The sequence below is a fragment of the Oncorhynchus gorbuscha genome, linkage group LG15 (genome assembly GCF_021184085.1).
Source record: "Oncorhynchus gorbuscha isolate QuinsamMale2020 ecotype Even-year linkage group LG15, OgorEven_v1.0, whole genome shotgun sequence".
Classification (NCBI taxonomy): Eukaryota; Metazoa; Chordata; class Actinopteri; order Salmoniformes; family Salmonidae; genus Oncorhynchus; species Oncorhynchus gorbuscha.
The window spans coordinates 7,795,217-7,819,380 of NC_060187.1; the positions used below are offsets into that span (position 1 = coordinate 7,795,217).

The 24,164-nt window shown below is 46.2% G+C and overlaps 1 protein-coding gene across 1 annotated transcript in view; it reads left to right on the forward strand.

Moving 5' to 3' along the window:
* insrb (insulin receptor b) overlaps positions 1-24,164 on the forward strand; it is a 213,848-nt gene that overhangs the window by 150,234 nt on the left and 39,450 nt on the right. The window contains exon 3 of the mRNA XM_046300006.1: positions 1,333-1,657. Coding sequence (XP_046155962.1) covers positions 1,333-1,657 — 325 coding nt within the window. The remainder of the gene's footprint in view (positions 1-1,332; positions 1,658-24,164) is intronic.

The following is a 24,164-nucleotide window of genomic DNA, read 5'->3' on the forward strand; positions in this document are numbered from 1 at the left end:
CATCTTTTTGTGTATCAGTTCACTTAAACCATGTGCCATGGAAGCAGTACATGGAAAAATCTCTTCCCAACTATTTTTGCAATCAAAGTTAGTCATTATTAGTGAATGTGCGTTTATTATGCATGGTTCTGATTTTAAATGAGGAACAACAAGGGCATTTTCATAGCCAGATTGTAAAGCCAGATCAGTGAGTATTGGCTAAAGCAGGGTTAACCCCCTTGAGTCGATTTGGTATGTCAATCTTAAGTAAAGTACCCCCCCCAAAAAAATCGCAACAACTACCGTGTGTATACACACAAGTGTAAAGGAATGAATAAGAATATGGACATAAAATGGACTTAATTTAAAGTTTGTCAGTTTAAGCTTGAGATATCTGACTTTGTGGGGTAAAGTGGAATGTTTATCCTCTCAGACACTCTCGTAAAGAAAACCTAAAGTAAAGGAGCTTTAAGTTGTGTAACTAACGGAGATCTGAAAGTCCTGCTATATATGTGGTAGTTGGAACTGTGAGTCAACTTGTTTTGACCATCTCTGTTTATGAGCTGGTTGTGTCCGAGCCTGGCCGAGGCTGCACTGCGGCGGGTTATTTTTACCGTGGCTGGGGACCGGGACCAGGGACAGGAGCTACTGTAGCAGGAGTTCTGACTGTGAACTAGGTCATTGTTAGAAGGGGTCATCCCACCAGGCAGGTGCTATAGGTTACTGGGAGTCAAGCCAGCCCAGTTCAGCAAGAATGAGGAATACGGTCGTCCTTTATGTGCTGATGACCGGCCTTGCAGAGACCTCCATGTAATTGTGACAGTTGATCCCAGCCAGCTCCCCTCTCTCCCCTGCTCACCGAACGCGCAGAACGACACAGAGCTTTGCTACAGCAGCCTCTCCAATCACCTTACTTTGTTCTGCCTGTTTCCATTTTGTCTGAGGTGTTTGTCGTAGTCTGGAGTGTCTGTCTCCACGGCGGGCCGCTGTTCGACACCGGTGGACCGGAGGACTTGCAGCAGTGCACTTTGGGAAGGCTGTTTAGAACTTTAGCTGAGATCCATTGGTGGCTTCCGGATGTTTCTAGCTAATTTTTGATGAAAGTGCAGAGCTGTATTTGTCCAATAGGAGTGAAATGACAAGCTGAATGGCTAAGGGAAACACACTGACCTATTTCATCCAGATGTTAGTTGTATCTACAGTCCAATCTGATACAAGACTGAACTCCGACAGCTTTACACTGAGGATTGTACAAATGTTTTCCTCCTGTATTGAGTTAGAATTCTTACCATCATCCCTCTCTCTCTCGCTCTCCTCCCGTCCTGCCCTCCCCCTCCCTCCCTCCCTCCACAGTGTGTCCCTCCATCTGTAAACATCGGGCCTGTACCCAACATGGCCACTGCTGCCACGACCAGTGCCTGGGAGGTTGCTCAGAGGCAGGCAACGCCAGCCGCTGTGTGGCATGCCAGAAGTTCCAGCACCAGGACACCTGTGTGGACCGCTGTCCCCAGGGATACTACACCTTCAAGGGCTGGCGCTGCGTCTCTCTCTCCTTCTGTCAGGACCTCCACAACCAGTGCAAGAACGGGAAGGGCAACGACTGCCACGAGTACGTCATCCACAACGGAGCCTGCATCCCAGAATGCCCCTCAGGATATACCACCATCAACTCTACTAGGTAAGTCTCCGATATAGAACATGACAACCATAGACCACCATCAACTCTACTCCGTGAGTCTCCGATATGTAACATGACAGCCATAGACCACCATCAACTCTACTCCGTAAGTCTCCGATATAGAACATGACAACCATAGACCACTATCAACTCTACTCCGTAAGTCTCCGATATGTAACATGACAGCCATAGACCACTATCAACTCTACTTATGTAACATGACAGCCATAGACCACTATCAACTCTACTCCGTAAGTCTCCGATATAGAACATGACAACCATAGACCACTATCAACTCTACTCCGTAAGTCTCCGATATGTAACATGACAGCCATAGACCACTATCAAATCTATTAGGTAAGTCTTAGGTATACAGTTCCTTCAGAAAATATTCATAACCCTATGACTTATTCACATTTTTGTTGTTACAGCCTGACTCAACATTGATTAAATATTTATTTTCCGCCCATCTATACACAATACACTCCATAATGACCAAGTGAAAACATGTTTTTAGAATTTATTTCAAATGGATTGAAAATGAAATACAGAAATATCTAAATTACATAAGTATTCACACCCTTGAGTCTATACTTTGCAGAATCAACTTTGCCAGCGATTACAGCTGTGAGTCTTTCTGGGTAAGTTTCTGGGTAAGCTTTCCACACCTGGATTGTACAACATTTGCCCATTTATTATTTTCTAAATTCTTTAAGCTCTGTCAAATTAGTGGTTGATCATTGCTAGATAACCATTTTCAGGTCTTGCCATATATTTTGAAGTAGATTTAAGTCAAAACTGTAACTTTTGCCACTCAGGAACATTCACAGTCTTCTTGGTAAGCAACTCCAATGTAGATGTATTTATTTATCTGTTATTTTACCAGGTAAGTTGGCTGAGAACATGTTCTCATTTGCATCAACGACCTGGAGAATAGTTGAATGAGCCAATTGTAAACTGGGGATTACTAGGTGACCGTGATGGTTAGATTGGGAATTTAGCCAGGACACCGTGGTTAACACCCCTACTCTTATGATAAATGCCATGGGATCTTTAATGACCTCAGAGAGTCAGGACACCCGTATAACGTCCCATCGGAAAGACGGCACCCAACACAGGGCAGTGTCCAGAAATCACTGCCCTGGGGCATTGGGATATTTTTTTAGACCAGAGGAAAGAGTGCCTCCTACTGGCCCTCCAACACCACTTCCAGCAGCATCTGGTCTCCCATCCAGGGACTGACCAGGACCAACCCTGCTTAGCTTCAGAAGCAATCCAGCAGTGGTATGCTGCTGGCAAAGGTTATTGTCCTGCTGAAAGGTGAATTCATCTCCAAGTGTCTGGTAGAAAGCAGACTGAACCAGGTTTTCCTCTAGGACTTTGCCTGTGCTTAGCTCCATTCCTGGATACTAAGATGGCTCCGATAGACATGGCCTCCTTGTTTGAGGAGCCTAAGCCACTTTGCTGTATTAATTTTTTAAATGTTATTTCTCATGTTATTAGCCCAGAACTTTATTTGCATTATTACATACAACCAGAAAGAGCTTTTAGATATCAGAGAGGCGGTAACTTACCAGCATTTTGACCAGGAATACGACTTTCCTGAATTGGATCCTTTATTCGTATCTTCCAAGGCGATTTGAACTTATCCCATAGGCTGCTCCAAGACATCACCGCCGGAGAAGAGGTATTCAGAGTGGACTTTGTCCGACTAAGGAGGCGTGCACACCATCCACCGCTTCCGAGTATATTACTTGCTAATGTTCAGACCCTGGATAATAAAGTAGACGAGCTCAGGGCGAGGATCTCCTTTCAGAGAGACATCAGGGACTGTAACATACTCTGTTTCACGGAATCATTTCTCACTCCGGATATACTGTCTCCATCTATACAGCCAGCTGGGTGTTCAGTACATTGTGTGGATCGGAATAAAGAATTCTCCAGGAAGAAGAAATGCGGAGGTGTATGTTTCATGATTAACTACTCATGGTGTGATTGTGGTAACGTACAGAAACTCAATTCCTTTTGTTCACCCAACCTAGGATACCTCACAATCAAATGCCGACCGCATTACCTCCCTAGAGAATTTTATTTTGTTATTGTCATGGCTGTGTATATTCCACCTCAAGCCGATACCACAATGGCTCTCAAGGAACTACACTGGACAAACTGGAAACTGCATATCCTGAAGCCACATTTATTATAGCCGGAGACTTTAATACAGCAAATCTCTTCCAAAGTTCTATCAACACATCGCCTGCGGTTCTCACGATTCAAAACTCTCATTGTTAGTCACCCTACTGTGACGGCTACAAGGCTCTCCCCCAACCCTTCTTCCTATAGTCAAAAACTCAAATAGGAAGTACCCGCGCTAAGGTCTATTCAACGCTGGTCTGACCAATCGTAATCCATGCTTCAAGACTGTTTTTATCACGTGGACTGGGACATATTCCGGGTTGCTTCTGAGAATAACACTGACACAGTGACGGAGTTAATCAGAAAGTGTATAGGAGATGTTTGTTCCCACTGTGACTATTTTAAAACCTATCCAAACGAAAAACCGTGGACAGATGGTAGCATACACGCAAAACTGAAACCACCGCATTTAACCACGGCAAGGGGACTGAGAATATGATCGAATACAAAACAGTCCAGACCCTTCTTATGCCAATCAAACAGTCAAAGCATTAGTACAGAGACAAAGTGGAGTCACAATTCAATGGCTTAGACACGAGACGAATGTGTCAGGGACTACAGATAATTGCATAAAGTGAAAACCAGCCACGTCGCGGACACAATGTCTTGCTCCCTGACAAGCTAAACACCCTCGCCCGCTTTGAGGATAACACAGGGCCGATGACACAAGCCGCTCCCAAGGACTGCATGCTCTTGTTCTCTATGGCCGACGTGAGTAAGACATTTAAACGTGTTAACCCAAGCAAGGCTGTCGGCCCAGACGGCATCCCTAGCCGCATCCTCAGAGCATGCACAGATCAGCTGGCTGGAGTGTTAACAGACATATTAAATCTCTCCCTATCCTAGTCTGTTGTCCCCACTTGCTTCAAAATGTCCACCATTGTTCCTGTTCCCAAGAAACTAAGGTAACTGAACTAAATGACTATCGCTCCATACCACTCACTACTTTCATCATGTAGTGTTGTGAGAGGTTAGTTAAGGGTCTGATCACTTCCACCTTACCCTAGACCCACTGAAATGTTCATACCATCCCAATAGATTCACGGATGATGCAATTTCAATTGCACTGCACGCTGCCCTATCCCATCTGGACGAGAGAAATGCCTATGTAAGAATGCTGTTCATTGACTACAGCGCAGCCTTCAACACCATAGTCCCCGGGAGTAGACTGCCTGAACTCACAGCAGAGATGAGAAAGTTAACCGTTAAAATTCTGGCTGACCTCACACCCGAGTTGAGATGAATAGGACAATAGAGGAGTTAAAAAACACCACACGTCTGTCTGTCTTGCTGTCTTATGTGACGACCCTCCCACTCTGTCTGCCGTATTCTGTCTTTGTTCTTGTTTCCTTATTAGGATGCCGGTGGGCGGAGTTGAGAGGGTCGTCAGCTACATGGGAAACACCTGGGCCAGGTGTCTCCCAGGATAAATAGACCTCTTCAACATTCATGGAAGAGACTCTCTCCATGCAGACACCTTTTGTAGATTCTGTTGTGGTTCTTGGTGGCCTTTTGTTTGTTTGTTTGTTTGTTTGCTTTGGCACCTTTCATCACCCTGCATTATCACATTCATGCATGCAAAACACTCACTTACACTACTGATTACTGATTACATACACCATTGTATATTATACTTAGTTACTTATTTAATAAATATATATTTTGCTAATCCTTATCTCCACGTTGTCTCCCTTTGTTACGGGCTTTGAGCCGGTTCGTGACAAGTGGGGGCTCATCCGGGATCTTTGAACTATTGGTTTGGGAGACCGTGGAGGTACGTGTTTGGTTTGAATATGGTGTTTGAGTGTGATCGGCCCAGTATTGGTTGCCTTTGTTGTTTGGTTTGTGTGCTGCGTTGGAGAGAGTATAATGGTTAGTTTCCAGGCCTTGCCTAGCCTGGAAACTCTTGTTCTACTTTCTGTTGGGAAGTCAGTCTGAGGAGGTGAGTAAATCGGCTGTGTACCTCGGTAGGAGATTTGTGTAGGGTAGTGGAACTTGCTATCCAGAGCTATAGCCTTTTTCCCCTGATAGGCTTAGCGACGTGTTTCAATTTTGGACATGTTGGGCATGGTTAAATGTTTGTTATTTTTGTGTGGTGTCTGTGGACTGAGCAGTTGTCTCGGGGCACGTCCGTGGCTTGGTGGAATTTGCCAGCATGCTGGGGAGTTCTATTTCCTTGCCAGCGGGCTACAGTGCATAAATACCCACCGCAAATCTGCACGAAGACTAGGGTTGAGTTATTGTAGGTTTTGGGGAAGCTCTGTATCTCATCTCTCTTCTGTGGTGCTCAGGGTGATTGTCATTTCTCTGGTTGTGGTCTGATGTGCTCAGCAGAGGGGTTGAGCAAGATTACTTACTTATGACTATGGTGTCTCATGTATACAAGTTCATTTGCTTTCCATCAGAGGACCTGTTAGAATTATGTACTTAAGAACAGCTGTGGAAGATCGCTGAACACTACAAGCTTAAATGATTGAAATTAGTGAAATTCTGTTTTGTTGGAAGTGACTATGAATCGTTGGAAGTGACTATGAATCGTTGGAAGTGACTATGAATCGTTGGAAGTGACTATGAATCGTTGGAAGTGACTATGAATCGTTGGGAGTTGTAAAAATTAAGAAGGACCCTGATGTTCTTTTCGTTGGAGTTTGTAGCTGTTGGTCTTTTGTGCCATGTTCCTGAATGTTTACATGACTGACCATTGTTTCGGGTTGTCATGTTCTATCTTTCCTGTCTGTTCCCTCCTGGTCTTGTGTTCTTCTTTCCTCTTAAATATTGCTTCCTATGCGCAAAGGTTGCTGAGGTCTGAGGAGGAGGAGGTTGGTTGGGGCAGGTGGAGGTGTGAACACATAACCCCTCACCAATTTGGGACGCAGAGGCCTGTGTCAATTTGGGACGCAGAGGCCTGTGTCAATTTGGGACGCAGAGGCCTGTGTCAATTTGGGACGCAGAGGCCTGTGTCAATTTGGGACGCAGAGGCCTGTGTCAATTTGGGACGCGGGAGGCTGGTATGTTGTTCCGGGGTCCTTGTTGGTCCCCGGTTTTATGGGGGGGAATGTGACGACCCTCCCACTCTGTCTGCCGTATTCTGTCTTTGTTCTTGTTTCCTTATTAGGATGCCGGTGGGCGGAGTTGAGAGGGAGTCGTCAGCTACATGGGAAACACCTGGGCCAGGTGTCTCCCAGGATAAATAGACCTCTTCAACATTCATGGAAGAGACTCTCTCCATGCAGACACCTTTTGTAGATTCTGTTGTGGTTCTTGGTGGCCTTTTGTTTGTTTGTTTGTTTGTTTGCTTTGGCACCTTTCATCACCCTGCATTATCACATTCATGCATGCAAAACACTCACTTACACTACTGATTACTGATTACATACACCATTGTATATTATACTTAGTTACTTATTTAATAAATATATATTTTGCTAATCCTTATCTCCACGTTGTCTCCCTTTGTTACGGGCTTTGAGCCGGTTCGTGACAATCATCCCGGATGAGCCCCCACTTGTCACGAACCGGCTCAAAGCCCGTAACAAAGGGAGACAACGTGGAGATAAGGATTAGCAAAATATATATTTATTAAATAAGTAACTAAGTATAATATACAATGGTGTATGTAATCAGTAATCAGTAGTGTAAGTGAGTGTTTTGCATGCATGAATGTGATAATGCAGGGTGATGAAAGGTGCCAAAGCAAACAAACAAACAAACAAACAAAAGGCCACCAAGAACCACAACAGAATCTACAAAAGGTGTCTGCATGGAGAGAGTCTCTTCCATGAATGTTGAAGAGGTCTATTTATCCTGGGAGACACCTGGCCCAGGTGTTTCCCATGTAGCTGACGACCCTCTCAACTCCGCCCACCGGCATCCTAATAAGGAAACAAGAACAAAGACAGAATACGGCAGACAGAGTGGGAGGGTCGTCACACTTATGTCCCCCTGACCTGGACATCACACGTCTGTCTGTCTTGCTGTCTTATGTCCCCCTGACCTGGACATCACACATCTGTCTGTCTTGCTGTCTTATGTCCCCCTGACCTGGACATCACACGTCTGTCTGTCTTGCTGTCTTATGCCCCCCTGACCTGGCTAGGAAGTACAGTCCCTATTCTACACACACTCCTTACTGACTGACTGACTGACTGACTGACTGACTGACTCTGACTGACTGACTGACTGACTGACTGACTGACTGTAGGCCGGGCCTCCTGGCCTGCTAATGGGCCGGGCTGAAGTGGTGTAACAACACCAGCCATGTGCCATGCTGTTATTTGACACCAGAGACTGTTCTCTTTGTGGCTCCGAGTGACTGTCCACCTGACGCTTTCACAGGAAACAGCAGACTCTGGAACAGGAAACAGCAGACTCTGGAACAGGAAACAGCAGATTCTGGAACAGGAAACAGCAGACTCTAGAACAGGAAACAGCAGACTCTAGAACAGGAAACAGCAGACTCTAGAACAGGAAACAGCAGACTCTGGAACAGGAAACAGCAGACTCTGGAACAGGAAATAGCAGACTCTGGAACAGGAAACAGCAGACTCTGGAACAGGAAACAGCAGACTCTGGAACAGGAAACAGCAGACTCTGGAACAGGAAACAGCAGACTCTGGAACAGGAAACAGCAGACTCTGGAACAGGAAGCGCATCTGTTGGGTTTCAATGGTCACCCTATTCCCGACTTAGTCCACCTCCTTTTGACCGGGGCCCATAGGGCTCTGTTCAAAAGTAACTAGCCTATGTAAGGTACCATTTGGAATACATTCTTGGACGTTTGGCTTTATTTAGACAGTTAAGGCTCAGGAAGAGACTGGTTTAACAGAGACGAGAAGACACGACGTCTTCCCCAAAAGCCACACGCTGGCTCGTGATTGATTTGGTGTGTTGATCATACAGCTCAGTGTGTTCTGTAGGGAAGGCAGCAGGCTGGTCGAAAAGCGCTGTGGACTGAACATGTTGCTGAATGTGTTAGTCAGCGTCTCCAGTGTTTGCTGTGTGCTGTTTAGCTTTTTTCCAGAGGAAAAAGAGGTCTGAGCGCTGGGCTAGTCGAGGGAAATGCCCACTGTCCAGATAGGGAAAGGTATAACTGCATGTGTTTAGGAGGCAAACACCACACGCACTGGAAGTTCTGGAATGTACTCTCTCATACTGTACGCCAGTGGGACTAAGTCACAAGGACCGAGTCTCAAGTCGAATCCCAAGTAGAACGGGTCAAGACTCGAATCAAGTCCTAGTTGTGCCTTCTAAAGAGACGAGAAGTTTAAGTGAAGTCTCAAGTAAACTAAAAAATCTATACATGCAAACGACATGTTCAACTACAAATATTAGCCTATTGATTGAGGCTACCAGACCTTTTCATTATTTTGTCTGCAACACATTTGAATTAGCCCGTGTAACTGTAAAATAGGGACCTTGTAGCAGTAAGAGTATGACATCAGCAGAAGGCAGGGCAAGTTGACGTGCTCAGAGTGTAGATGTATTGGTGATCTGATAGTGAAAGCTCCATATCATACCAAATATACATGTAGATTTACCAAAAATATACATGGGCAAAATCCCCAAAGAAATAGCCTCAGTATATGAGGCTTAATCTGTCCTATCTGAATGGACACAGCTCGAGGGCAAGACTGTACAGCCACCCCCTTGAGAAACCAAATGAAATCTGTCAAAACGGGAGCTCAAACAGGTAGACTTAAGCACTTGGCCCCCCAGGACCATACAATTACAACCAATAAACTGGTTCTACAATGTAAAAGGCCATTTCCACATCCGTTCTTACATTGGTACATTATTCTTAATCAGACTTAATGATTATTATTGATATTTCAACTCCATGCATACATGGAACAATCATTTTCTCTTATTTAACTTCTTGTGTCGAGCCATCCCGGATCCGGTATCGTGACTACAGCCTCAAGCTCAATACCATAACGCAACGTTAACTATTCATGAAAATCGCAAATGAAATGAATCTATTTGCTCTCAAGCTTAGCCTTTTGTTAACTACACTGTCATCTCAGATTTTCAAAATATGCTTCTCAACCATTGCAAAACAAGCATTTGTGTAACAGTATTGATAGCTAGCGTAGCAGTTAGCATTCACTGAGGTGGATGCTCCTATTACAACAACAAAAAGGATAGTGACATAGGACACAGACACACACTGAACCCCGACGTAACCCTGGGAAATATTAAATATATATATATATATATATACGTTGATTTAAATAAACACAGCTTCTACCTCATGACTGTTACCAACGGCAACATGGCGCTCACTCCGAGCAGGGTAAGAACTGGTTGAAAATGTATTGCCTATCAAACGTGAAACCGAAATGTCTATGTGTTGCATTAAACGGTACAGGGATGGAATGATGAAAACATGAACAATTGTTGTAGTATTAGATGGATTAGAGATGTACTACATAGGACCTATGCGTTTTGATAAACATATGAAAGCAACAGCAAACATTTCAACAAGATAATTTTAAAAACCCTTCCTTTTGCGGGAATTTGGACCAGCGCAAGTGAAGAGCCACGCCGATGGCGCGTCTTCGCCACAGCAAGTGAAGAGCCACTCCGATGACGCGTCTTCGCCACAGCAAGTGAAGAGCCACTCCGATGACGCGTCTTCGCCACAGCAAGTGAAGAGCCACTCCGATGACAGCGAAGAGCCACTCCGATGGCGCGTCTTCGCCACAGCAAGTGAAGAGCCACTCCGATGACGCGTCTTCGCCACAGCAAGTGAAGAGCCACTCCGATGACGCGTCTTCGCCACAGCAAGTGAAGAGCCACTCCGATGACGCGTCTTCGCCACAGCAAGTGAAGAGCCACTCCGATGACGCGCGTCTTCGCCACAGCAAGTGAAGAGCCACTCGGATGGCTAGTCTTCGCCACAGTAATAATACAATTTAACAATACATTCCAAATGTAAATGATCAATTTCAAGCATTGCCTCATTGCTGGTGAGTTTGCAAAGTAAACAGTTAATGTCACCAACCCGTTTTTGGAGCGGCATATCAATTTATTATGGCAATCCTCTCTTCCTACAATGTGGCGTTTGCTCTGCATCCGATCCTATAGCGCCCCCCCCCCTCATGTTCAACTGGCTGACCGGATCCGGACACAGAACGGGGTCAATACTGACACCTGGTATCATATAAACACACATTAGTCATGGACGAAGGCTTAGAATTGCAGGAAATTAGCTTTCGAACAGAAAAAACAATCTCTGCCCCAAGCAGAAAGTGCGGGGAAACTAACCTTAAAATTACTAAATGTTCTCTAAATGTTCTCTAAATGTTCTCTCCGCCAGTAAGAGGGGTGGTGAACCGTTTGGAGTAGTCGCATGGGTTACGAGGTGGTTTGTTACTACACCGTTAAATTACATTTGTCCATCCGGACCTTTATTAAATAGGACTTGAGTATACACCTGCTATTTCTTTGGGTGGAAGGGTAGCCTAGTGGTTAGAGCGTTGGACTAATAACTGGAAGGTTGCAAGTTCAAACCCCCGAGCTGACAAGGTACAAATCTGTTGTTCTGCCCCTGAACAAGGCAGTTAACCCATTGTTCCCCGGTAGGCCGTCATTGAAAATAAGAATTTGTTCTTAACTGACTTGCCCAGTTAAATAAAGGGTTAAAAAAAGGAAAAAAAAGAGGTGTACAGTAAATCAGCAATCTGTTCGCTGTCTCACCTGACTGGTGTTGATTGACGGTTTGCTCGTCCAATCAGAGTGCAGTGTGTGCATTTCACTCGCCAATCTGTTGCAGTTGTATTTATTTATTTTTTGCAATGGCGAGTCTGCTGCTACTGTCTCTGGCTGAGTGTAGACTAATCCACGTAGACTGTGTGCCACAAAATGAGCGACAAAACATTACTTAACCTGACCGGATAATTTCAAGTCGCTTGTCTCAAGTTAAAGTCGAGACCCGAGGCTCCAAGTCGAAGTCAAGTCTCAATTTATTTTATGTCAAGTCATCAAATTTGTGAAAACGAGTCAGACTTAAGTCCAGGTCATGTGACTCAAGTCCTCAACTCTGCTGTGGACCCAACATTCATCCACATCATTCCTCAATTTATTAAGCCTAACGTTAGGAGCTCTCTAGAGCCACAACCCCTGGGACACCCTGGGACCTTAAATTCCTTCCTGATATTTGACCCACTGCTGAAGGCTTTCCTCAGCATTTAACCAACTAACTGAGATTATTAGGTGCTTCAGGCTATGAGGAAGAGATTCACAAATTGTTCCCAGGGACATTTCTTAAAGTCTCATAGTGCAGTACGTTCTCAGAGAGATTCAGGCTCATAGTGCAGTACTTTCTCAGAGAGATTCAGGCTCATAGTGCAGTACGTTCTCAGAGATTCAGTCTCATAGTGCCGTACGTTCTCAGAGATTCAGTCTCATAGTGCAGTACGTTCTCAGAGATTCAGGCTCATAGTGCAGTATGTTCTCAGCGAGATTGTCTCATGCTGCAGTACGTTCTCAGAGATTCTGTCTCATACCATCCAGTATGAAGAGAAGGAAGTTGCTAGATAATTATTTTCCATTCTGCAGCCGTTACGACATCAGGGACTGTTGAAGTCCTCCGCTGCTGGGCTGAGTGTCCGTAACCAGACACACAAATCACCCTCACAGACAGACAGGGCTGTGACCGGGGTGCGGAGCCTCAAGGGGCTTGCTGTGACTGGGCTGGGGCAGAGGCTGTGACCGGAGTGGAGGCTGGGGCAGAGGCTGTGACCGGAGTGGAGGCTGGGGCAGAGGCTGTGACCGGAGTGGAGGCTAGGGCAGAGAGTGCTGGGATGGCGAGACACTTGCTATATTTTCTTGAGCTAGGCTTGAAGTCAGTCATCAGGAGTTATGAGGGGCGGCAAGTAGCCTAGCGGTTAAGAGCGTAATCGAAAGGTTGCTGGTTTGCATCCCAAAGCTGACTTGGTGAAAAATCTGTCGATGTACACTTGAGCGAGGCAATTAACCCTAATTGCTCCTGTAAGTAATTGGATAAGAGCGTCTGCTAAATGACTAAAATGTCATGTAAATGACAGAGGAATTCCTGTGCAATCCTATCTCTCGCTCTCTCTTCGCCAACCGTCAGCACAGCTGCTAGGCCGCTCTGCTTTCTAGACATTTCCTGGCATTCGTTCCGACCTTTCCACCTTTTAATATCCATGACAACGAGCACAAAATAAGAATTTGCTCATCTTTCCGTGAAACACAGAAGGCACTGCAGCGGTCCCAAGTCAGTCTGCAAAGTGCAGAGGTTTTCAGGGCTGCAGCCCAAAACAAACTTTAAAAAAAAAATTTTTTTTTTAAACCTGCATCCTAAATGATTTTCCCATGAGGCTTCAGGACAGGCAGGCCCCAGGAAGTGGTGTTTTTCCTATCAGTTTAAGGTCACAGTGAGAATGGAGCAGAGAGTGTATGTGTTTTCTTCAACTACTTTAACATTTATTCCTTATATGCTGCATTATGATAGAAAAGTTCATTTATATATTTATGATTTTCAACGTGAGGAAGAAGAAAAAATCTTTCCCTGATCATTATAGAGTTTTTCCACTGGGCCAAAGTTAAAGTCAGTGGAAAACCAAGCTGATTTTGTCAGATTGTTGTAAAGTATTAAAACCTTTTGATAAAATGTAACCTCTAATTTAGCAGCATTTAGTTCAATTTGAAAGGAACTAGTTGACATCATCCAGTGTACCGTGACCCCAGGCCAAACTCTCAAATTCTCAACCACTGTTGTGTGTCAGTGGCATATAAACTTTTGGGTGTGTGAGGAGGGGTCAAGGTGCTGGTTAGCACATACAGGAGGGGGTTAGCACACACTGGCTAGCACATGATGGCTAGCACAAACAGGAGGGGGGTTAGCACACACTGGCTAGCACATGATGGCAGGAGCACAAACAGGAGGTTTAGGACACACTGGCTGGCACATACAGGAGCAGGACACACTGGCTAGATGGCAAGCACATGCTGGCTAGCACAAACAGGGGGGTTAGTACACACTGGCTAGCACATGATGGCTAGCACAAACAGGAGGGGGGTTATCACACACTGGCTAGCACATGATGGCAAGCACATGCTGGCTAGCACAAACAGGAGGTGGGTTAGCACACACTGGCTAGCACATACAGGAGGGGGGTTAGCACACACTGGCTAGCACATACAGGAGGGAGGTTAGCACACACTGGCTAGCACATGATGGCAAGCACATACAGGAGGGGGTTAGCACACACTGGCTAGCACATGATGGCAAGCACATGCTGGCTAGCACAAACAGGAGGTGGGTTAGCACACACTGGCTAGCACATACAGGAGGGTGGTTAGGACACACTGGCTAGCACATGATGGCAAGCACATGCTGGCTAGCACAAACAGGGGGGGGGTTAGCACACACTGGCTAGCACATGATGGCTAGCACATACAGGAGGGGGGTTAGGACACACTGGCTAGCACATGATGGCAGCACATACAGGAGGGGGTTAGGACACACTGGCTAGCACATGATGGCTAGCACATACAGGAGGGGGTTAGCACACACTGGCTAGCACATGCTGGCTAGCACACAAACAGGAGGTGGGTTAGCACACACTGGCTAGCACATGATTGCTAGCACATACAGGAGGGGGGTTTGCACACACTGGCTAGCACATGATGGCTAGCACATACAGGAGGGGGTTAGGACACACTGGCTAGCACATGATGGCTAGCACATACAGGAGGGGGTTAGCACACACTGGCTAGCACATGATGGCAAGCACATGCTGGCTAGCACAAACAGGAGGGGGGTTAGCACACACTGGCTAGCACATGATGGCAAGCACATGCTGGCTAGCACAAACAGGAGGGGAGTTAGCACACACTGGCTAGCACATGATGGCTAGCACATACAGGAGGGGGGTTAACACACACTGGCTAGCATATGATGGCAAGCACATGCTGGCTAGCACAAACAGGAGGGGGGTTAGCACACACTGGCTAGCACATGATTGCTAGCACATACAGGAGGGGGGGTTTGCACACACTGGCTAGCACATGATGGCTAGCACATACAGGAGGGGGGTTAGGACACACTGGCTACACATGATGGCTAGCACATGCTGGCTAGCACAAACAGGAGGTGGGTTAGCACACACTGGCTAGCACATGATGTCTAGCACATACAGGAGGGGGGTTAGCACACACTGGCTAGCACATGATGGCTAGCACATACAGGAGGGGGGTTAGCACACACTGGCTAGCACATGATGGCTAGCACATGCTGGCTAGCACAAACAGGAGGGGGGTTAGCACACACTGGCTATTTATTTATTTTTTATTTTATTTCACATTTATTTAACCAGGTAGGCTAATTGAGAACAAGTTCTCATTTACAACTGCGACCTGGCCAAGATAAAGCATAGCAGTGTGAACAGACAACACAGAGTTACACATGGGGTATACAATTAACAAGTCAATAACACAGTAGAAAAAAAGAAAAAAGTCTATACAATGTGTGCAAAAGGCATGAGGAGGGAGGCGAATAATTACCATTTTGCAGAATAACACTGGAGTGATAAATGATCAGATGGTCATGTACAGGTAGAGATACCGGTGTGCAAAAGAGCAGAAAAGTAAATAAATAAAAACAGTATGGGGATGAGGTAGGTAAAATTGGGTGGGCTATTTACCGATAGACTATGTACAGCTGCAGCGATCGGTTAGCTGCTCAAGATAGCAGATGTTTGAAATTGGTGAGGGAGATAAAAGTCTCCAACTTCAGCGATTTTTGCAATTCGTTCCAGTCACAGGCAGCAGAGAACTGGAATGAAAGGTGGCCAAATGAGGTGTTTGCTTTAGGGATGATCAGTGAGATACACCTGCTGGAGCGCAAATCCATTTTAATCCCACTTTAAACACAATAATGTGATGAAATCCAAGGGAGTTGTTGACTTTCTATAGGCACTGCACTCTGTACAGGCTTCAGATGCTGGGAATATTAACACTCTCATAAACAGAATTAGGTCGCCAGAGAACAGTAATCCATGCTGCTAAACTAGCGCCTCATGGGAACAGTAGTCTACTTTGTCTGCCAGCGGTGGACTCTAATCAAATTTTATATGTCACATCCACATGGTTAGCAGATGTTAATGCGAGTGTAGCAAAATGCTTGTGCTTCTAGTTCCGACAATGCAGTAATAACCAATGAGTAATCTATCCTAACAATTCCACAACAACTATCCTATACACACAAGTGTAAAGGGATAAAGAATATGTACATAAAGATATATGAATGTGTGATGGTACAGAACGGCATAGGCAAGATGCAGTAGATAGTATAGAATACAGTATATACATATGAGATGAGTAATGTAGGGTATGTAAACATTATATTAAGTGGCATTGTTTAAAGTGGCTAGTGATACATTTTTTGCATCAATTGTCCATTATTAAAGTGGAGTTGAGTCAGTATGTTGGCAGCAGCCACTCAATGTTACTGGTGGCTGTTTAACAGTCTGATGGCCTTGAGATAGAAGCTGTTTTTCAGTCTCTTGGTCCCTGCTTTGATGCACCTGTACTGACCTCGCCTTCTGGATGATAGCGGGGTGAACAGGCAGTGGCTCGGGTGGTTGTTGTCCTTGATGATCTTTATGGCCTTCCTGTGACATCGGGTGGTGTAGGTGTCCTGGAGGGCAGGAAGTTTGCCCCCGGTGATGCGTTGTGCAGACCTCACTAACCTCCGGAGAGCCTTACGGTTGTGGGCGGAGCAGTTGCCGCACCAGGCAGTGATACAGCCCGACAGGATGCTCTCGATTGTGCATCTGTAGAAGTTTGTGAGTGCTTTTGGTGACGAGACAAATTTCTTCAGCCTCCTGAAGTTGAAGAGGCGCTGCTGCGCCTTCTTCACGATGCTGTCTGTGTGGGTGGACCAATTCAGTTTGTCTGTGATGTGTACGCCGAGGAACTTAAAACGTACTACCCTCTCCACTACTGTCCCGTCGATGTGGATAGGGGGGTGCTCCCTCTGCTGTTTCCTGAAGTCCACAATCATCTCCTTTGTTTTGTTGAGTGTGAGGTTATTTTCCTGACACGACACTCAAAGGGCCCTCACCTCCTCCCTGTAGGCCGTCTCGTCATTGTTGGTAATCAAGCCTACCACTGTCGTGTCGTCCGCAAACTTGATGATTTGAGTTGGAGGCGTGCGTGGCCACGCAGTCGTGGGTGAACAGGGAGTACAGGAGAGGGCTCAGAACGCACCCTTGTGGGGCCCCAGTGTTGAGGATCAGCGGGGTGGAGATGTTGTTGCCTACCCTCACCACCTGGGGGCGGCCCGTCAGGAAGTCCAGTCCCCAGTTGCGCAGGGTGGGGTCGAGATGCAGGGTCTCGAGCTTGATGACGAGCTTGGAGGGTACTATGTTGTTAAATGCTGAGTTGTAGTCGATGAACAGCATTCTCACATAGCTATTCCTATCGTCCTCTTGTCGAAATGGGTTAGGGCAGTGTGGTTGCGATTGCGTTGTCTGTGGACCTTTTGGGGCGGTAAGCAATTTGGTGTGGGTCTAGGGTGTCAGGTAGGCTGGAGATGATATGGTCCTTGAAGTGAGGAAGTGAGTGCTAAGGGGTGGTAGTCGTTTCGCTCAGTTACCTTAGCTTGGGGTGGTAGTCGTTTCGCTCAGTTACCTTAGCTTTCTTGGGAACAGGAACAATGGTGGCCCTCTTGAAGCATGTAAGGACAGCAGACTGGGATAAGGATTGATTGAATATGTCCGTAAACACACCAGCCAGCTGGTCTGCGCATGCTCTGAGGACGCGGCTGAGGATGCCGTCTGGGCCTGCAGCCTTGCGAGGGTTAACACGTTTAAATGTTTTACTCACGTCGGCTGCAGTGAAGGCGAGTCCGCAGGTTTTGGTAGCGGGCCGTATCAGTGGCACTGTAATGTCCTCAAAGCGAGCAAAGAAGTTATTTAGTTGTCTGGGAGCAAGAAATCCTGGTCTGCGACGGGGCTGGTTTACTTTTTGTAATCCGTGATTGACTGTAGACCCTGCCACATACCTCTTGTGTCTGAGCTGTTGAATTGCGACTCTACTTTGTCTCTATACTGACGCTTAGCTAGTTTGATTGCCTTGTGGAGGGAATAGCTACACTGTTTGTATTCGGTCATGTTTCCGGTCACCTTGCCCTGGTTAAAGGCAGTGGTTCACACTTTCAGTTTTCTGCGAATGCTGCCATCAATCCACAGTTTCTGGTTTGGGAATGTTTTAATAGTTGCTGTTGGTATGACATCGCCGATGCACTTGATGAACTCGCTCACCGAATCAGCATATTCGCCAATGTTGTTGTTGGACGCAATGCAGAACATATCCCAATCCACGTGATCGAAGCGGTCTTGAAGCGTGGAATCAGATTGGTCAGACCAGCGTTGAACAGACCTGAGCGCGGGAGCTTTCTGTTTTAGTCTCTGTCTATAGACGGGGAGCAACAAAATGGAGTCGTGGTCAGCTTTTCTGAAAGGATGGCGGGGGAGGGCCTTATATGCGTCCCCCACAACACCCACCGTCTCCCCTCTCCCCCCCCCCACAACACCCACCGCCTCCCCTCAACCCCCCCCACAACACCCACCGTCTCCCCTCAACCCCCCCCCACAACACCCACCGTCTCTCCTCTCACCCCCCACAACACCCACCGTCTCCCCTCTCAGCCCCTCCCCCTACAACCCGCACCGTCTCCCCTCTCAGCCCCCCGTCTCCCCTCTCAGCCCCCCTACAACCCGAACCGTCTCCCTTCTCGGCCCCCCCCACAACACCCACCGCCTCCCCTCTCAGCCCCCTCTACAACCCGCACCGCCTCCCCTCTCAGCCACCTCTACAACCCGCACCGCCTCCCCTCTCACCCCGGTTCCTTTCCCGTCCTCCTCCTCTCCCTCCATTTCTTCCCATTTGTTTCCACATGAGCAGCTAACGGTGAGATAGAGGCCTTAAATAGTGTGACACTGAGGTGTGAGCGCTGTAGACTAGAGCGTGGGTGGACAAGGCCTTTTTAGTTCATGTCTAAAACAGATACCGTACATGTGGAGGGGATGCCAAGACTGGAAGCGGGATTATGTTCTTTTTGAGGGGGATAACAATTTTTTTCATTTGTGAATGAACTGGCAAAGTCCCTTTTTACTCGGTCCCTGGCTGCTCTGCGGCGGCTGTTTTTGTGAATGAATTCCTGAAAGGCAACGCTATCAGAGCTCAGCAGATCAGCTCTTTGTATCAGAGGAGAAGGCAGGAAAACACTCACTGAGCCCTACCACATAAACACTTCCACTGCGCAACCACTTCCTCTCTTTCTCCCCATTTCTCTCCCACTTCCTTTCGTACACAATCCCTTTCTTGCTCTCTCCCCTTCACTCGCTTCCTGTCCTCCTTTCCTTCTCTCTCGCTTCCTGTCCTCCTCTCTCGCTTCCTGTCTTTCTCTGGCCATTTTTTTTCTTCAATTTGACACTCATCAACAAACAAAAAAACTATTTCTTATTTGTGAATGAACTGGAGAGTCTCCTTTTTACTCGGTCCCTGGCTGCTCTGCGGCGGCTGTTTTTGTGAATGAATTCCTGAAAGGCAACGCTATCAGAGCTCAGCAGATCAGCTCTTTGTATCAGAGGAGAAGGCAGGAAGACACTCACTGAGCCCTACCACATAAACACTTCCACTACGCAACCCCTTCCTCTCTCTCGTTCCGTTTCTCTCACACTCTCTCCCCTTCTTACACACTCCCTTTCTTGCTTTCTCCCCTTCTCACTCGCTTCCTGTCTCTCTCCCCTTCTCACTCGCTTCCTGTCTCTCTCCCCTTCTCACTCGCTTCCTGTCTCTCTCCCCTTCTCACTCGCTTCCTGTCTCTCTCCCCTTCTCACTCGCTTCCTGTCTCTCTGTCCTTATCACTCGCTTCCTGTCTCTCTGTCCTTCTCACTCGCTTCCTGTCTCTGTCCTTCTCACTTGCCTTTCTCTGATTTTCACTCGCTTCCTCTTTCTCTGTCCTTTGTTTGAGACAGAGACACACACACAGAGAGAGACCCTGGATCTGCACTTATTCAATATTTTAAATTCTATTTCAAGGTGTTGTTTGATAGTAGTTAAACATCAGAAGGAATTATTCTCCTAATTGGGTTTACTGCACTTGTGGAGCGGTAGGACAGGAGGTTAGTACTCCAGCCATGTTGTGTTGACTGTGTGTTACAACTCTAAACTAACGAGGCAGGAGAGAGTCTCCCGGGTCCCCCAGCAAGCTACTGCAGATGAGGGCGATTACATAATCTAATTCCCCCATAAGCCTTTGGCTTCATTTAATGTATTATCAAATTAATTTAGAGAATTATACAAATCCCTGGATCTGCAGTCATTCAATATGTTTCATTCTATTTCAAGGTGTTGTTTGATAGTAGTTAAACATCAGAAGGAATTATTCTCCTAATTGGTTTTACTGTACTTGGGGATCGTACTGTAGAAACTGATCGTCTAATCCCTTGTTGTTATTCCATGGCTTCAAAGGAATCAGACCCATAAAAGTATAATCTCTTCTGTTTTTATTTCTATGTTGACGTTTGTTGTGAATAAAACTCCACTCACAGACAGTTGGGACTGTAGTTGGCGTTCCCTAGCAACAGGTGATCCACATGCTGCCGTCGTCCTGGTGAAAGACTCTTTCAGACCTAATCAATGAGCTGAGGCGCCGTCTCCAAAGCTGCTCGGTCTGTCTGGAGGACGTGTTTCCTTTAAATGGATAATAAGTTCCTCTGGGTAGGGCTGTGGCGGTCATGACCTTTTGTCATCCGGTTATTGTCATGCAAAAAGGAAAAGTGTCTCGCGGTAATTGACCGTTGATTACCATAAACACAGTTAGCATCTCCTGGCCTCCACGCGTACATGCCACTTAATAATAATAATAATATATGCCATTTAGCAGACGCTTTTATCCAAAGCGACTTACAGTCATGTGTGCATACATTCTACGTATGCATCGCCTTTGGAACATCTATGTTTTTAAAAAGTATATATACATTGATTTAGTATATATATATGTTGTTTTAGGCAGATCTAGAGAAACATGATTTGAAGAACATGTATTTCAAAAGAATGGAATATGAGTTGGTCTTTCAGTGTGTTATTTGGCTATGCTTCATGCTTTTAGGCTCGTTCATTTAGCAGACAAGATATGCTTATAAGTCCGCTGACATTATTTTATATTATGATTTTATAGTAAGAAGAATACAATTGAACTTAGCTGAATAAAATAGAAAGGATATTTTTTTTCCTATTCTGGAGCGAATGTGCATACGAAGTGGTTATGTTGAGAGTAAAAGTGAGCATTTGAAACGGGTCCTATGAGGTAGATTTAGAGTTATTTGGCAACTTTAGAAGTGAATTATACAAACTTTAGAATGTCTTACAAACCAAAACACATTTGGGATATTGATGATTTGAGAAAGTTGTCCCAAAAAACAACAACCTTGCTTGTCTGTTCCTTGTTCTCAGTCTGCACACGCTGTTCTCTCATCAAGTGATCATATTTTCACCCATCAGACTATTTCATATTGTCTTTACTAAAACATGTAACACTTTATTTAGATTTAGACTGAGACGTTTTATCAAATGGTCAGGAACAGGAAACAGGATGCAGGGGGTTAAAGACCTGTCATCCTTATGCACTCGGGAATAGCGAATGGAGGCTACTGGTTAGTTTTTTTCACTCATGCCTCGTAGGCTACGCCGGTTATTTCAAGCCCACATGTCAACCACTGTTTCAGGAGTGTGCATGGGCCTCCAACCCTGTTCAGCTACCCAGTACTCTGTATGTCATGGGCTCTCTAACCCTGTTCAGCTACCCAGTACTCTGTATGTCATGGGCTCTCTAACCCTGTTCAGCTACCCAGTACTCTGTATGTCATGGGCTCTCTAACCCTGTTCAGCTACCCAGTACTCTGTATGTCATGGGCTCTCTAACCCTGTTCAGCTACCCAGTACTCTGTATGTCATGGGCCCTCTAACCCTGTTCAGCTACCCAGTACTCTGTATGCCATGGGCTCTCCAACCCTGTTCAGCTACCCAGTACTCTGTATGCCATGGGCTCTCTAACCCTGTTCAGCTACCCAGTACTCTGTATGTCATGGGCCCTCTAACCCTGTTCAGCTACCCAGTACTCTGTATGCCATGGGCTCTCCAACCCTGTTCAGCTACCCAGTACTCTGTATGTCATGGGCTCTCCAACCCTGTTCAGCTACCCAGTACTCTGTATGTCATGGGCTCTCCAACCCTGTTCAGCTACCCAGTACTCTGTATGCCATGGGCTCTCCAACCCTGTTCAGCTACCCAGTACTCTGTATGTCATGGGCCCTCTAACCCTGTTCCTGTATCTACCCAGTACTCTGTATGTCATGGGCCCTCTAACCCTGTTCCTGTATCTACCCAGTACTCTGTATGTCATGGGCCCTCTAACCCTGTTCCTGTATCTACCCAGTACTCTGTATGTCATGGGCTCTCCAACCCTGTTCCTGTATCTACTCAGTACTCTGTATGTCATGGGCCCTCTAACCCTGTTCCTGTATCTACCCAGTACTCTGTATGTCATGGGCTCTCCAACCCTGTTCCTGTATCTACTCAGTACTCTGTATGTCATGGGCCCTCTAACCCTGTTCCTGTATCTACCCAGTACTCTGTATGTCATGGGCTCTCCAACCCTGTTCCTGTATCTACTCAGTACTCTGTATGTCATGGGCCCTCTAACCCTGTTCCTGCAGCTACCCAGTACTCTGTATGTCATGGGCTCTCCAACCCTGTTCCTGTATCTACTCAGTACTCTGTATGTCATGGGCCCTCTAACCCTGTTCCTGCAGCTACCCAGTACTCTGTATGCCATGGGCTCTCCAACCCTGTTCCTGCAGCTACCCGGTACTCTGTATGTCATGGGCCCTCTAACCCTGTTCAGCTACCCAGTACTCTGTATGTCATGGGCTCTCCAACCCTGTTCCTGTATCTACTCAGTACTCTGTATGTCATGGGCTCTCTAACCCTGTTCAGCTACCCAGTACTCTGTATGTCATGGGCTCTCCAACCCTGTTCCTGCAGCTACCCAGTACTCTGTATGTCATGGGCTCTCCAACCCTGTTCCTGCAGCTACCCAGTACTCTGTATGCCATGGGCTCTCCAACCCTGTTCCTGCAGCTACCCAGTACTCTGTATGTCATGGGCCCTCTAACCCTGTTCCTGCAGCTACCCAGTACTCTGTATGTCATGGGCTCTCCAACCCTGTTCCTGCAGCTACCCAGTACTCTGTATGTCATGGGCTCTCCAACCCTGTTCCTGCATCTACCCAGTACTCTGTATGCCATGAGCTCTCCAACCCTGTTCAGCTACCCAGTACTCTGTATGCCATGAGCTCTCCAACCCTGTTCAGCTACCCAGTACTCTGTATGCCATGGGCCCTCTAACCCTGTTCAGCTACCCAGTACTCTGTATGCCATGGGCTCTCCAACCCTGTTCAGCTACCCAGTACTCTGTATGTCATGGGCTCTCCAACCCTGTTCCTGCAGCTACCCAGTACTCTGTATGCCATGGGCCCTCTAACCCTGTTCCTGCAGCTACAGTGCTTAATTTTGGAAACCAAGTGAAATCTGTTCGAGAACATCGATAGTAACATGTTTTCACAATGAAACAAATTCAATTAAACAGTTGACAGCCCCTCTCTCTGCCCCCTTGAAAAAAGGAAAGATGGAGAGAGGGGAGGAGATGGAAACGCACAGTGGTGAGATATTCTATAGCTAAAAGGTCATGTCTAACTATGGAAATATATAAAAATGCCCTATTACTAGGCTGTTCAAATACAAATTCACTATAATTGTAGGCTTATTTATTTTAAATGTTAACTTTATTTAACCATTTATTTTACTTGGCAAGTCCAGTTAAGAACAAATACTTATTTTCAATGACTGCCTAGGAACAGTGGGTTAACTGCCTTGTTCAGGGGCAGAACGACCGATTTCTACCTGATTCGATCTTGCAACCTTTCGGTCCAACGCTCTAACCACTAGTCTACCTGCCCATCCCCAAACTTATGCTCTGAATTTGTTTTATTTTGGAGTATAGGCTAGACTAATTATGTACCAAAGACATCTTAAATACATTTTAAAACGTGTTTTTTCTGCCCTGTGTAATATCTAGTAAGCTATGAATTGTATAATGGCTCAATCCATTATATTAATTCGGGGGTGGGCACAATCCATTATTTTAATTCGGGGGGGTGGGCACAATCCATTATTTTAATTGTGTGGGGGGGGGGGCTTGGGCTCAGATATAT